Source organism: Ascidiella aspersa, chromosome 1, assembly GCF_963924565.1.
Source record: "Ascidiella aspersa chromosome 1, kaAscAspe10.2, whole genome shotgun sequence".
Lineage (NCBI taxonomy): Eukaryota > Metazoa > Chordata > Ascidiacea > Phlebobranchia > Ascidiidae > Ascidiella > Ascidiella aspersa.
In genome coordinates this window covers 23,874,605-23,890,119 of record NC_139447.1, presented here as the reverse complement: position 1 = coordinate 23,890,119, position 15,515 = coordinate 23,874,605, and the positions used below count along the sequence as shown (strand labels likewise).

The 15,515-nt window shown below is 36.2% G+C and overlaps 2 protein-coding genes across 2 annotated transcripts; both read left to right on the top strand.

The window, feature by feature from the left end:
• The first annotated feature begins 1,088 nt into the window (after window positions 1-1,088).
• LOC146168394 (protein MEMO1-like) lies at window positions 1,089-4,598 on the top strand. The gene is made up of 8 exons (XM_083380406.1): window positions 1,089-1,222; window positions 1,934-2,084; window positions 2,221-2,333; window positions 2,405-2,516; window positions 2,965-3,107; window positions 3,169-3,245; window positions 3,585-3,689; window positions 4,154-4,598. Exons 1-8 carry the CDS (start codon window positions 1,174-1,176, stop codon window positions 4,286-4,288), a joined length of 885 nt encoding a protein of 294 aa, XP_083236532.1. The 5' UTR covers window positions 1,089-1,173; the 3' UTR covers window positions 4,289-4,598.
• A 5,253-nt stretch (window positions 4,599-9,851) lies between these two features.
• LOC146168393 (chymotrypsinogen 2-like) lies at window positions 9,852-13,633 on the top strand. Its single transcript, XM_083386261.1, has 5 exons — window positions 9,852-9,885; window positions 10,061-10,211; window positions 12,731-12,887; window positions 13,154-13,387; window positions 13,463-13,633. Exons 1-5 carry the CDS (start codon window positions 9,852-9,854, stop codon window positions 13,631-13,633), a joined length of 747 nt encoding a protein of 248 aa, XP_083242387.1.
• The last annotated feature ends 1,882 nt before the right edge of the window (window positions 13,634-15,515 follow it).

Here is a 15,515-nt window from a genome sequence, read left to right as displayed (position 1 = left end):
TTTGCATAAACCCGAAAAATAACTGATTTGTGTTCGACCTGTAGTCAGAAAAACATCTAAAGCGTGTGGTTGACGCAGTACAATGCTTTCCAACCTTTTTCAGTTCGCGACCCACTTTTAATGCAAGTTTTATTCGACCAACAATATGACTGAGTCTTTGGTGTGGGTTAAATGATCCTAATTATTACGGAACGAAAAAAACAGCTAAATAATTAGGGAAAGCCCCTAAACTTTTTTCTTTGAATAAAACTGAGTCTGTGTAACACAATTATTAAAGATTGCATTTCTCCATCTCAAACAGCTACAGTAAACAGACACACCCCATATAGATTAAGTTGCTACATAAAAAAATGTGGCGCTGGTCTAGAATCCTACCACAATTATAAAATCAACGCACAATATTTGAGTTAGGGTGCCGGTTAGTGTTTGGGTGTGGGTGGGTCAAGTGTTATTATATTCTTTATTTAATAATAACACTTGACCCACCCTAACCCAAAACGCTAACCTGCACCCTAACCCAAACAATGTGCGTTGTGGTAGGATTCTAGACCAGCGCCAAAAATGTTTAGCAAACACTAGTTAATTACTAGAAAAGCAGAGTACATTTGCAAAATACTTGCTACCAGGGCTACCGAGTGTTAAAAAAATCCAAGTTCGAGACCAGCCAAAAAATTGGTCCAGCGTCCGACTCCGGCTAAAATGTCCGATTTCGTCCTGAGTCTGACTCCGACTCGGTCTGTATTTCACCCATTTACGTAACTAAATAAGGTGGTTATTCAGCAACCCACTCAAGGGGTGTTATATAATCCATCCACCCACATTGCCTGGTTAAAAAAATGATCCACGATTTGCTCTAACCTTTTTACAGTTTGCTTATCAGTTTTGAAATCTGGGCGCTGGCTTAGAATCCTGCCACATTTTTGTCTGGGTTTTATATTGCTAACATTATTCGGTTAGTTTGCGAGTTAGCGTTTGGGTGTGTGTGGGTCAAGTATTATATAAAATAATAATGCTTGACCCACCCAAACTAGGACGCTAACCCTAACCCAAATGTTATTTTCACTGTGGTAGGATTCTAGACCAGTGCCGAAATCTGTAAAACAAACATCAATTGTGTTTTTGTTAAGCAGCAGCGAACTTTAATTCAAAATATTTTAACTTTGACATTTTATTATGACCTCACGAAGAGCAACACATGCAGGAAGTTGGTATGTTGCTTCAGGTAAGTGCAAAACGGCTAAAAAATCACGAATCATTTTGCCCTTTTTATAAAGAATTTATTAAAAGAATGATATTATTTGGAACCAGCTTTTTACTTTTAAATCGATTCACTTACTGTGCAAGTAAAAGAGCAATCCGGCCAAATAGGCACTTCCTAAGGCTATTTACCCGGCTAATAAAAGTCATTTCAACCGATTTTAGAATAAATATTTAAAATTGTGCAAAACACTGGAAATTAAGTTTAATACTACCAGCACCCAAACGCTAACCCTAACCCAAATCAATGAATAATCATGTATAGGTGCAAGCTTTAAAGAGCGATCTGGTCAAATAGCCACTTATTTATTTACAGATAAGCCACTTTAAAAAGTATGGCAAGTGTACCAGCAAGTGTCAAACGCCCCAACCTGCTTCTGAAATAATCCTAATATGCACCCTGATTTTTCTAATAATTAACATGTTAAACAAGTGGTGTACACTTGACCTTTTTAAACAAGTGGTGTACACTTTCCAGGCAGGTTGGAAAATATTAAATTCTTCTTTTCAAAATTGATATTCATAATAAAACTAAGTGGTGCTCTATTAAATCTGCTGAAATAAATTAAGTTTGACACAACATTTAGCTGCATTCGGCTTCAATAAACTTCTAACTGTTGCATCTAAAGAACTTGTGTTTCATTTGAAAATCTTTACTTAGCTTATTGTTTCACAGAAAAAGAGTTAGACAAAAAACTTGGAGACTGGATACACAGTGCACAGTCATCACATGCACCTGCTCGAGCTATTATATCTCCTCATGCTGGGTACTCTTACTGTGGTTCGTGTGCTGCGCATGCATTCAAGCAAATTGATCCATCAACTGTGTAGGTTTTGTATTATAATAATTTGTGACAAAAAATGTAAAATAAAAAATGGAATGTGTACACTGTACAACATATTCAATTGAGAGTTATATATATTGTAAATATATGATTTAATGTATTTTATTTTAACATTTAGGAAAAAAGTGTTTATTCTTGGTCCATCTCATCATGTTTTTCTACGTGAATGTGCGCTTTCACAGGCAACCACCTACAAGACTCCCTTATACGATTTAACGATAGATAAAGAAGGTAAATCCGTTTATTTGTAAATTTTGTTGAAAGTTTGTTAATTCAGTATATTTAAATTTACAACTTAACAGTATACGAAGAACTTTTTGCAACGTCAAAATTTAAAAACATGGATTTGCAAACAGATGAAGATGAGCACAGCATTGAAATGCAACTTCCCTACATAGCGAAGGTTATGCAAAGGTGAAGTGTTTTAAAGTAATGTTTATAAGTTTTGCTGCTCCGACATTAAATTCCTATATAACTACTTCAGCCTTTCAGATTGAATGCAGCATTTTTTTTTAGGTTAGACTTTTTGTTCAATTAATGAGTATCAGAATGAAATTTGCTCTTCGTTTTATATTATTATTTAAAATTAATTATTATTAATGCTCATATTTTAAGACACTGATTATGTTTACAAAATAGTCAATTTATTTTGAAATTAATTTAGTTTTTGGGGGGTTAACGCTCATTTGTGAGTTGTGCTACTTTTAGAACAGGCATGCGGTTGACTTTCACAGTCCCATGTGGGTGAATTTGTGCCCGTGGGTAGTGTGTTGGCTACATCTCGGTTAAATTTTAGGTTCTCAGAAAATAGTGTTTTTAATAAATATATATAAATAGGTAATTAAAAATGCTTATATTTTAGTCAACGAGGCAACTTTACAATTATCCCTGTGCTTGTTGGGAGTTTGAATGAAGCATCAGAAAAAATGTATGGCAAAATATTTAGCAAATATTTAGCTGATCCCACTAATGTGTTTGTGATATCCTCTGATTTTTGCCACTGGGGTGAGTTCACTTTAATTGTTTGTACAGCTTAATGGTTTTTTTAAACTACTATTATTTGTAGGTCAAAGGTTTCGATATACACACTTTGACCCTGAACATGGTGAAATATATAAATCTATAGAAGCATTGGACAAAATGGTGAAATAATTGTTTGTTGTGTTTATTTTAACACTTACCTATAAATGTAGTTCTGAAATTTTGTAGGTGTATTATGTTTCGGTGGTTTTACATGTTTTTATTAATTAAAAAAATGTGCCAAGAAAAACAATAAATTGTAGCCTAATCAATTAAAATTACAAACTACAAAAGGTAAAAGGATAGTTCATAGAAGCAACAGCTTAATTATCAGATATGCAGTATTTAGGGGCTGCTGCAAGCTTAATAGTTTTAATGATAATATTTACCATATTTTAAATCAAAGCAAAACGCAATTCAGAATACAGCAAAAGTTAATTATACCACTTTCTTATTTGTTAGGGCATGAGCTTAATTGAGGATCTGGACCCAAAAGGATTTCATTCTTACCTAAACAAATACAGTAACACTATTTGTGGCCGACATCCTATTGGAGTGATGCTGAATGTGGGTATTAGAAACATTTTTTTATGCTAGAAAAATATGTTTTGTGAACAGCACTCTGTTATTGTTAAAGTGTAAATTGGTTGGTAGTTTGTATTTTTTTAAATGTGTGAAACGGTGTGATACTGTATTAAATTGAGTTTTTTTTTGCTGTGTTGTTTTCTAATTTTAAATCAATATTAAAGTTTATTTCAGTTTAGCATACAGTTATTCAAATCCAATGCAATTATTATGCGCATGTAATAAAATCTTGCAAGCATTTCAAGAGAACATAATGTCGCTGGATATTTGGTACTAACTCTGTGGTTCCCAACTTTTATGGTTTACTGCAACTTGCAAAATTTCTCTCTTAAGCATTAGAAACTAACCTCCTATGGGAAAACACCGTTTACCAATTCATTAACAAATTTTCCTGTGAGAAACTATACAACAGTTGCAATTATACATTTTTCTGTTTTTTATCACAGGCTGTTAAAGAGTATTCGGTTACCAATGGTCATCGATTGAAGTTCAAGTTTTTGGACTATAAGCAATCAAGCAAGTGTCGGAGTCAAAATGAAAGTTCTGTGAGCTATGCAGCAGGCTCGCTTGTTTCTTTATAGTATTAGTTTGATGATAACAGAACGCATAGTTTGAAGTAATGTCATTCTGCAATGTGTTTTCGCAGTTTTAACGTTTTTGTTTTATCCTAATTGCTGTTTTGTATAGTAGATGTTAAAACTGTGGAGCTGACAGAAAAACGCTTGTTGTTTCCTGAAATCCTTTTTGCATGCTTAGAAATGCTTGCGCCTTCTTGTATATGTTTTATAAAAGCTCTGTCAGCCTTGTTTACCTAGTGTTTTGACTTGGAAAGATTGAACACACAATATGCTCACTTTTTTGAATTCAATACAAATGTCGTTCACACTTTAAAATTCATTGCCAATTGAAGCTTCATTAAATGCCTTTGGAAAGACTTACAGAGATTAGTCGACCTATTCAGGATTAGCAAGCAAGGCCAGGCTCAAAAAACAACTAGCCTGCGGTGAGATTCGAACTCACGCATTCCGGCAATACCGGGACCGTCGCTCTACCAACTGAGGTACCCGGGCTCAGGGGAGCAACAACCATAGCTCCATTGCCTAGGACATTCTGTTTGTACAATGTATTGTACATACTACATCAATCTAAATGGGATCAACATCCGTTAATATGGGCGCTTTGTATTTATAATATGTTGCGCCGCGTTACTAGCAAAATCTAAGAAGCCGCGTTAATAACAAAATCTAGGAATTTTTTGTTAAATCGGAACATAAATTGTTTGAATTGAAAGTTTTGCTAAATTTAAACCCAATAAACACATTTTATTCGCGTTTCACGCGAATAGACTGCATTATAGTTCAATATTTTTGCACGATAAAGTTACTCCTATGCTAAAAAAAACAACTAAAACAAGCATACCTTCCAAATAAATTAACTTTTGTCGATTTTTACACGGGGCAAAACGGACCCCACTAATACAATATAATTTAATTGCCTTAATGTGTAATATTGTACAAAAGTAGGCCAAAACATACAGAAATAAAAACTCAATGGCACTAGACTAAGTAGCATTGCAACTATATATAAGTTACATGGGTATAAATAGGCCGTACGTAAACTGCCTTATATTTCTCTTAATGCAGTGGTTCTCAAACTGCGGTCCGCGGTCCTTGGAGACAATTTTCTGGGACCGCGAAGCACCTAACAAATTTTCTGCAATAAAATTTTCAGGCAACTTACTTTTCCAAACCAAGCCTTACAAACACAATATTAATAACTATCCCGTGCATATGCCTAATTGTGGAAAAAAACAAGGAAAGCCAAACTCAGGCTCGACCTATACTTGCAAAATGACATTACAATTACGTAATTCCAACGTGTTTGCGCTCGTCATCACAAGCTTCGATTAGTTGTTTATTCATGTGATTAGGCTACATTCTTTGAGTTTGTGCATTGTACAGTCATGGTATTGTGTTGTGCTGATGAGAATTACGTTTTTACAGCTTGCTGTGCTGCCACGGTGGGCTGTACGACCACTGTTTTAAAACTGTTCGTGACTACTTCTCTTAAATAAAGTGTTTTAGTTAGCGTTACAATATTAAATACGGTATTACCAAGCCTATTGACACCATTGAAAACAATGTGCAATTTTGTGTTTATTTGTGTATATTTTTAAGGGGAACGTGAGCAATTTAAAAAATTGCTAGGGGACCGTTGCGTAATTTTTAAAACAATCGCACATTGTGCAAAATAACGCCACGTCCCCTGTTGCCGGTTTGTCCAAAATCGAATCTGCCTAATTTTTGGCCACAAACGTTTTTTCGACGTTAGTCACTGTTAGGCAAACGAATACTGACGCTGGCAATTTTCGTTAACGAGAAAAGTGAGGTGTCCGTTTTGCCCCGCTTTCCCTACTTCATAACTTCACGTTTTCTTCTGAAGTCATCTCTAAAAACTGGCCAACAATAAAGGCACACAAAATATAGTACACCGGATGCCTTCGAATATATAGGCTTACCGAAATCAGTTTTTCTAGCATGGTCTTTATTGCACTATAATCCTGAACAATAATAATAACTGTCGTTATCGTGGGTTAGGGATAGCGTAACCATTTCGTCAAAATGCTATAAAAGGACGTAAAAATAAGGCCTAAAAATGGCCAAAATGTAGCCTAAAACTGTAGGGAGAGGGTATGGGACGATCAGGGCCATCGGCCGTTTTGGTGTCGACATTTGGCGACCTAGTTTAAACGGCGCCGCTGTTTTGACACCAGATTGCTGGGGGTTTGTGGTGGGCAATGGGTGGAGTTAGATAATGGTTTAGGGTTAAAATTATTAGGGGAGTTATTAATGTACTTAGGGGTGGGGTTTGGGGTTACGTAAAATATTGCATAGGCGTGATTCTGGCCAATTAGCTCTTCCTACGACGGAATTAGGTCTTTCCAAATTATGCGCTATTACGACTATTGGGACTATTCCTATTTTGTTCTTATTCCGAACTGTGTGTTTTTTATTCCGACGTTGATGTTGTTGTTATCTCCATCTTATGGCTGGAGTCGCGATTAGCAAACACCAGTGTTGTAAACAAGTCAAGTCTTTTTGAATAAATAACAAGTCAAGTCCCAGTCCAAGTCATCGGTTGCGCAAGTCAAGTCCCAGTCAAGTCGTAATTAGAGCAAGTCAACTTCAAGTCACGTCCTTGTCGTAAAAATAAAAGGTTAAACTATTAGAATATTTAAACTCGTATGACTATGAACAATAACTGAACTAAAAAATAAGGAAAACGGAACATATAGCAAGCAAATTGTTTTATGTGCAAACATTTGGATAAATAGCTCAATTTTATTAAAAAAAGACTTACAGAAAGCACTTCAATTCAACCTAAGGAATTTGCCCAAAAGACTTAAGTCAAGTCAAGTCATTTGCCCGAAAGACTTAAGTCAAGTCAAGTCATTTTGCCCAAATCACTTAAGTCAAGTCATTTGAAAACAGTGACTTAAGTCAAGTCATTGCAACACTGGCAAACACGTTCTCCTGGCACCCAACGTAAGAGAAATAAGTAACCCGTTTGAAAGCAGATTCCCAACTATATTCAAAACTATCAATGAGCGCGATAATATTGCCCAGTCTGTTATAATCGCGCGTAAGCGAGGGCAATACTTAAAACAGAAAGATTATCGCGACTGGCTTACAAACCAATTCAAAGATTAGAAACGCATTTACACCAATACGTTTAGTTTACGACCGGTATTGACCCAATCTGGATCAAAAGCAACGTGTCTTAAATCGTGAATAACAACGTCGTTATTTTCTTTTAAAACTATTTTATAAGTTAATTTCTTTGATAATCAGGTCAACCTGTTAAAAGTTGAATTTCTAACGTATGCGATACGCATCTATAGGCTATATTCTACCTAGGCTTTAAACGCTTTTGTAAATGATATAAATTTAATGTTCTAAATTAGTGGTTCTCAACCTTTTTTCTTTCGTGGCCCACTTACGTTGCAAAAAAATTCTGTGGCTCAATACATTTTTATAAAAGAAAAAACTGTAAAGTAGGTTTAGAACAAAACACAAAACAGATTTTAAAACACATTATTCAATGAACCGTGCATTAGTAAGATACTTGCGGCTGAACAATAAATTTACTTTCCTAAACCGCCGTGACTTTAAATACTTTTTGAGCATGTTTAATTTTTAAATTCTTCAAATGGTCTGCTTTTGGACACTGAGATTTCTTTATATTTTTGATCAAAATTTTATTGTTATAATTTTTGTAATTCGTCCGTCTTTATCACAATACATAACCTATAGCCTACAGTAAAGTTAATATCCCTGTGAACACGCATCCGCACTTTTATTATATTATAATATTAGAACAATAATATAACGTTCGTTATATGCGCCCCGGTCTATGCGCAGAACGCTATATGAGGCTAAATTCTTGTAGGGAAACGCGTCTCCTATTTCAGCCTCTTAAACAACCACACACAGTTTGAATTTGAAACTTGTTGTTGAACTGAAGAAAGAATCAACGAAGCTGGCACAATACGGGAAGGAGACGGTTTCTACACAAAGGCAACGTGTCAAAACCAATTAACTCATAGTACAATTTCAAATATTATGCTCACCAACTATTTGGGCAACCGGGAGAATTCGAAGCAATCAGCGTCACTAACTTATCAAACGCCTAAATAAAACAAGCAATTTAGCAAACAAGGCCTCATTATGACGTCACACACACATAAACATACCAAGACTTAAAGCAAATTTATGTAGTCAAGAAAGAGTGAGATTTCACTCTGATAAAGTTCACAAGAAAAGGCACTGCAAAACAAGAGCAGTGTAAATACTACATTAATGACGTTATCATATACACGAAGCCATATTTCTAGGCGAACTGACTACTTGTGGTATAGTAAATTTAGCAAATGTTACTTTACATATTGACATATTACCAGGGTTGCAAAACCACATTATACACAACGCAACTCACCAAGAATAATCTTTCGAGTAACAAATACTTCATTTTACACAAAACAGCAGCAAAACAACTTTCACCACGACAGTCAGGCGAAAAAGAAAAACCGCATGTATCGGAAAGTAAGCTCACAACGGTACAGCACCAATGTCTCATAGAAATCGGTAATTACTGGCAAATACGATGTAACAAATAAGGTTGTTTTTTATGTAAAATTATCTTATGTAGCTCTCTCGTAGTTATTTTCCTTCCATCCAGTCAATAGTATTGTCAGTTGCATCGGGGACTAGCCTAGGGCTACCGTATTTTCATCACCCAAGAAGAGGACATTTTTGCCGGCAAGTAAAACGAAAGTAGAATTGTTTCATTTCAGTTTAATTATGTTTTATGCTGATTTCAGGATGTTTGGTTGTTTTGGGATTCTCGGATTAGTTTTCGATACGGAATTTGGTGTTGCTGGCGACTCGAGCGCTATTTATTGGGAGCGCGATTGTTTTGCTGTAGGCGGCTACGGAAAGATTCATAAGTGACGATTTAAAATCCTACGTTTTTAAGTGAATAATTACACACCTTTGCTTTATTAATGGGCCTTTTTACTTTTTCATGTGAGGTTCGGTTGCCATTTTTCTGGCGCAATGTTTGTAATAACAATCAAGAGGGTAGGGCTGGTAGGGCAATTTGTTGGAAAACCTTTTTTAGATCAGCTATTCAGCATGTTTCATGGCTACAGCATTTTTTTGAAAATAAATACAACGTTAAGCCTAAAAGTCTTGTTGAAAGTATAAGCAACTTACTCGAAATGCGAAAAAAGAGGACATTTGGGCATTTTTGAGCGTCCTCGGAGGACCATTCAATTTTCTTGAAAAAAGAGGAAAAATCTTCCTAAAAGAGGACATATGGTAGGCCTAGCCTAGCCCTTACATGTGTTTGCTTTGTCCTTGAGTGCAACTTACCGGCAAAACGTTTAGACAACTTTGTCTAAGCACCTTATTTATGTCCCACAAAACAGTTAATGGCGACACGACAAATACACATGTCCGTTCCCACAAACATAACAGGCACGCGATTTTAAAAATAGTCTGCCAATGTTTGTTTGAGAAGCATGAGCTTCGTGGTTTGTCGCCTGATGCATTCAGTCTTAGAAACTACAGCAACGAAACAACAATGATTTTTATCATCCTTCTCGGATTTGTAGCAAGTAAGTTCATATCATTAGTTTGTTCCATGCTAAAAAACACAGTAACTTATAAACCGTTTGTTATCCTATTGTAAAAAAATTAGTGCACCTAGAGTACAAATCCGGATTAATGTAGCCTATATATGTTTTTAATTGACCAGTCGTTTTATTCAAACGGTCGATATTTTTGTTACAGTTGCTACAGCAGAAAATCGCATTGTAAATGGGCTGGAGGCGCAAAGCATGATTCCGTGGCAGGTTTCACTGCAGCTTACCGGTCGGCATTTTTGTGGAGGATCGCTTATTCATGCAGGATATGTCATGACCGCTTGTCATTGCCAACTAGAGTATGTTGTAAATTTAAATGATGTTTAAAGGCACGAGAGCAAACGAAAAGTTTTTTTGTGTCATATGCCGAACGCGAAAAAAACACTCTTCTAATTTTAAGTTTTTTTAATTACGCGCGAGTTAACCTATCGGAGCCGACACACGATGCCAAGTTGTACCATCGGTACTCCGATATTGGGGCCGATCCGATACCAAACAAATAAATTAATTTTAGACATGGTTTGCGATTCAACGGTGTTATTTTAGTTCGAAAAATAAACTCATTAAAAGGTAATAGCATAACAACACGAGTAGGCTAAACTAACTTCTTAACGCTAAATAAAATTTTGGCTTGAGAATGTGGAAAGAATACGTTCGTACACACTTTTATCTATTTGCTTGTGTAAGCATAGAAATAACGTCATTTGGTATGGGATCGGATCGCGATACATTTTGTGGGCCGCACGGATATAAAATACACACAATATGACGTCATACTGTGACTCGAAATTTAATAAGTTTAAAACATCTGTGATTACGTATGTCATTGGCAGGGCCGGATTAAGACCATGAGATGCCCTAGGCTATTCCATTTGTTAGGACCCTCCCTATTTTTGAGCTCAGAATTTCTCTCTAAACAACATCACATGTCATTGCTTACTGTTCTCTTCGTTCTTTCAATTTTTCACATTCATGGGTGCAAATTTAAGTTTATTTGTGAGGATCAATAAGAAATAGTTACAGGCTTACAGCCATCAAATTGAGTAAGACTAGGCTACAATTTTTTTTCTAGCTTTCGTCAAAGCAAAATCATACAAAAGTTCATCAAAATTTATCTGTTTAAGTTTGTCACTCTCAATGCACAGAATACTCAGGGCGGACAACCTTTCTTGAGACATTGTCGATCTCAGTTTATTTTTGATGTTTTTGTGCCTTGAGAAAAATCTCTCTCCTAAGCAGTTAGTGACCATTAATCTTAGAAACAGTCTTAATATTGCTTCCACATTAGGAAAGGCAGTGTTTATTTTTTTTTCCAAAGAAATAGATTGCTCTTCTGTACCGGTAAGCCCTTGGTTTTGTGTTTGTCTCACGTACAAATGAAATTGTAGAAGCTCATCAGTAAGTTTCGGGTCAACATCTTACGGATACGCTTCCTTTAAAAGTTTTACGCCTCGTACAATTTCTACCTTAGTTGCTTTCAGATTAGCAAGAAAGAGGAACATTTGGCAATGTCACTGTACCCATGAGCTCTTCTTCTTAAATTGGCTTCAAGTGGGTCGAGCATAGGGACAAAGGAATTTATTTTAAACATTTCCTTTGCAGAAAGTTCACTTAAAGCGTCAGGTGCATTTCTTTGTCTCCTAGTGACAGCTCTGTATAGTTAATATTCGGCAAGGTTTCTTTTGCTTCCTGATCAAACTCGTCAAACCCATCTCTAATTTCGCTTAGAAAGTGTACAAGAAGCGGACGTAAAACTAACATGCGCGCGGAGCGCGAAAAATTTTCGCAATTAAGTAGTAAAAATAGTCAAAAAGTATGTGAAATGGACTTGTCTAAGTTTGTCAAAGAGGTGGCGAGCCGGATGAATTACATCGGCGGGCCGTAGGTTGCCGGCCCCTGGTTTACAACGTGGTTGAAACCAGTTGTGTGTAGAATTTTCGACTCTTGAATATATATATATATATATAATTTAGGTAGGGTTTAAACTTGTCAAGTTTTGTCAACTTCGAAACCGAATTTCGAGGCCCCTGGACGTTGAGGCCCTAGGCTTCAGCCTGCCTAGCCTATTGCTAAATCCGGCCCTGGTCATTGGCAACTCTAAATGAATTTAAAGAAAAAAACGCGTCGCGCTAAGCGCGGAAAAATTGTGACTCGTTAAAAATGCCCATATTTTATGTAGGTATTTGGAGGTGGCGTGACGCATTGAGCATGAATAAATAGCCTATATGGCTATATGCACATTTCTGAATATTAGCAGTTAACAAGTTATGAGTGTCTTTTACCCAACAGTTGTGCTTTTAACTTATTTAAGTGATGTTTGTTTAAGTTTTAAAGATGTAATACATGTAATTCTAAACGAAGTGCAAAAAATGCTTTTCCAATAATAGGTTTGCAAAAACTTAGTTTAAGAGCGTGCGAAAATACAGATGGCGCCTTTTGTCTCTTAAGAGTCCAAGTAAAACGCGTGAAACACGAGAACGGCAGAAAAGATTTGACTAAAGTTACAGATGGCTTGTCAAATTAGCGGGCCGTATTAAACTAAAAAAACATTTAACTTGATATTTTACTGCGCAATAATTATTTTTTGACTTCCTGAATTCGTTGGTCGCATTTAAAGTTGCGCGACCGAAATCAACCCTTGTCCATGCAGTACAGGACTGACCCATGTCGTTTTTGACTAAATCTATCCCTGGCACAAAAATTAGTGTAGCCTATGCGTGGACGGCGGACGTTCACATTAAAAGGTATATACATAAATCATAGATAAACAACTATACGGGCAGTCCTATTTAATTTTTATTTCAATTGTTTATTACAGTGATGTTACTGTGGGCCTCGGATCCCTTGATTACAGAAGTCCTAACCAATTAATTAAAGTGGAAAGCTTCACTTGTCACCCTGATTGGAGACGTCTTCTAATTGACTACGATTATGCAGTAATCAAGCTTGAAAAGCCGGCCAATGTGGACAAACAGGTAATAAGAAAATCGCGAGAGGGTTTTTTAATGCGTCCTTGTGCGATACAACAGTCCCTTCAACTAACATCTGTTGCTGCCAGGCATTGTATCTGTTGTTAAATTGTTCTTCCGTCAAATATTTTTTATTAAATGTATCGACGTTTCGGTAACTTATTATAGGAAATCTTCAACAGGGCAATATTACAATTGAGTCTCTTCAATGTTTGTCGTTTTTTTTTGTATAGTCGTATTTATAAGCGTTTATCGCATTATGTCTATTTTAGGTTGTGGATATTATTAACCTTCCTCAACCTAATGAAGAATTTCCCGATGGAACCCAGGCTCTTATTAGCGGCTGGGGTCTAATGGAAGGCACCCATGAAGAAGTTCCAAATGCTTTGCAATTTGCCCACACTAAACTTATAGAGGCATCAAGATGTTACACTGAAATGAAGGAGATAAAGCGCATTACGAATCGCATGCAGTGCGCTGGCTTAGAGGGAAACAGTGCCTGTAACGTAAGCGCTTCAATATTTTTTCGTAAAAAGCTTAAAGATTACTTGCAACTCTAACAAATATTCATATGGATTTAGGGCGACTCTGGAGGACCCCTTGCCATTCAGAGAGAAGATGGTTCTTGGGTTTTGGTAGGAAACACGTCCTTCGGAGTGGTTCGCTGTCCGGTGTTCATGCCATCTGTCTGGTCAAAGAACTCTGCAGTAATCCCTTGGATCCTTGCGGAAATAGGAGAGCCGGCGGTGTAAATCGTTATTACTATAATAAACCTTGTCACCTTGGGAGAATTTAGTTTGTGACATAAAGTCTGGTTAAGTTTAGGCTTGGGTTATGATACTTCCGACTAACAAGGATATATTTTTTAAAGACAACATAGCTTACTCTATTTTAGGCCCAACTATCACTTTTGCTGTGAAGCCGGCCCAAACAAATCCACTTATCGTCACGCTCATAACCAAATTGCCTAAATCATTTTTTTATGATTTTCAGAGTTTTTGCCTAAGTCATTCCTTGTTGCCATCCAGATCCATAGAAAAAAAAAGTCATTTTTTTGCACAAGGGAGTGGGAAATGACCTAAAAATGACCCAAGCACTTTTTCTGTGGATGGTGATGGTAACAAGGAGTGACTGAATCAAAAACTTTGAAAATCAATAAAAAATGACTTAATTTGGTTATGAGCGTGACGTATGATAAATCGTTAATTAGTATAAAAAAACAGATTACCAAAAACCTTTTTTACCATCTAAAATTTATTTAAGAGAGTAAGAAGCACAGCCAAACATTAGAATTAGTTTTGCGTTAATTTGATAGCTGATGCCGCCCACTAAGCGAAAGTGTTCCACAATATATGGGTGGCAAACAGAGGAATTTAGATACACAATGAGAGCCCTACTTAGGTAAAAGCAACTTTATGTAAATCAGTGGTTATCAATGCACGGCGCCGGTTTAAAACACATTACAGAAAGATTGGCGCAAAGCACGATTTTTTTGCATTTACGCTGACAGGATGCTATATCAAATGTAAACTGATTTTAATAATTTATTTTAAGAAAAAAAAATTACTCATTAAAAATAATTCACATTTGCTGTTTATGAAAATGAATTTGCTATTTATTATTTCCTTATCTGTGATTAATCGTTATAATAGTATGCGAAACGAGAAATTTTTGGGAACTACTTAATTTCTCCGCAAAACATTGATAATGCTGTCTCTTAAGTTTTTATTATTATTACTATTTTTTTTTATTAATAAATAAAATGGCTAAAAAAGCACACGGAAAACAATTTATAATAGAAAAGCTCTCAGGCGGCTAACGACCATTTACTTTTGTGTATCGCCATACTTCTTCTTTTTAAAGCCGAATATTTCTCGGAAGTTTGCACAGAGCATAACACCGCAAAAAAGCGTAACATAGTCGGGGCACTTTCGGCATATACCATGAAAAAGAATTGCTTGGAGGAACAAATACACAACATTCGTACTGTCATGCTTAACCACGCGCTCACGTTTTCCTAATATAAACAATGAATATGTCACAGGACACAAATAAAATATACGGTATAGGACACAAATAAAATATACGGCTTTGCAGAGGGTAGGCTACATACGTTCGATTCTATTTTAACGAACGAATAAAGGTAATCTGTGGTTATAATTGCGCCCAAGTTGAATTTAATCTGGAAGCTTTTTGGTTCGTTTTCGATTGTTGAATTGTACAGATAACGATAGATGCTTTACCCTGGCAGACGTGCACTCCCGCAACTTAAGGTCCGGTGCCCAGGTTGAACGAGGAATGTCGTTTGTAGTTGTTCGTAAATCCTTTTGGTGGGAGTTGTACTGGCGACTAACTATTTTTAATGTTTGGGTTCTACACGTTCGTGACGTTGCTGTGCTACCCGAATCCCATTTTTATGGGAGACTCGATATTAATTTAATTTGAATTCGACAAAATTCTGTGTTGTTTGATGGAAGTCAAATTTATTTGCCAATGCGTCCTATTGTAGGTACTACGTTTATATTCTTAGGTATTCCGTTTATATTTAAATGGTACTTTATATTTTCTTTAGCCAAAGCGGACGGCTGTTTGCCTTTGGATCTATGATTTTCAAGAGTTGCTTGCACGCCATTA

Excerpts from the sequence above, each read along its gene's own strand:
- LOC146168393 (XM_083386261.1), top strand. The coding sequence starts at position 9,852 with ATGATTTTTATCATCCTTCTCGGATTTGTAGCAA. Across the intron at positions 9,886-10,060 it reads CCTTCTCGGATTTGTAGCAA|TTGCTACAGCAGAAAATCGC; the intron begins GTAAGTTCATAT and ends TTTTTGTTACAG. Across the intron at positions 13,388-13,462 it reads AGGGAAACAGTGCCTGTAAC|GGCGACTCTGGAGGACCCCT; the intron begins GTAAGCGCTTCA and ends ATATGGATTTAG.
- LOC146168394 (XM_083380406.1), top strand. The coding sequence starts at position 1,174 with ATGACCTCACGAAGAGCAACACATGCAGGAAGTTGGTATGTTGCTTCA. Across the intron at positions 2,517-2,964 it reads ATAGCGAAGGTTATGCAAAG|TCAACGAGGCAACTTTACAA; the intron begins GTGAAGTGTTTT and ends CTTATATTTTAG. Across the intron at positions 3,246-3,584 it reads TAGAAGCATTGGACAAAATG|GGCATGAGCTTAATTGAGGA; the intron begins GTGAAATAATTG and ends CTTATTTGTTAG.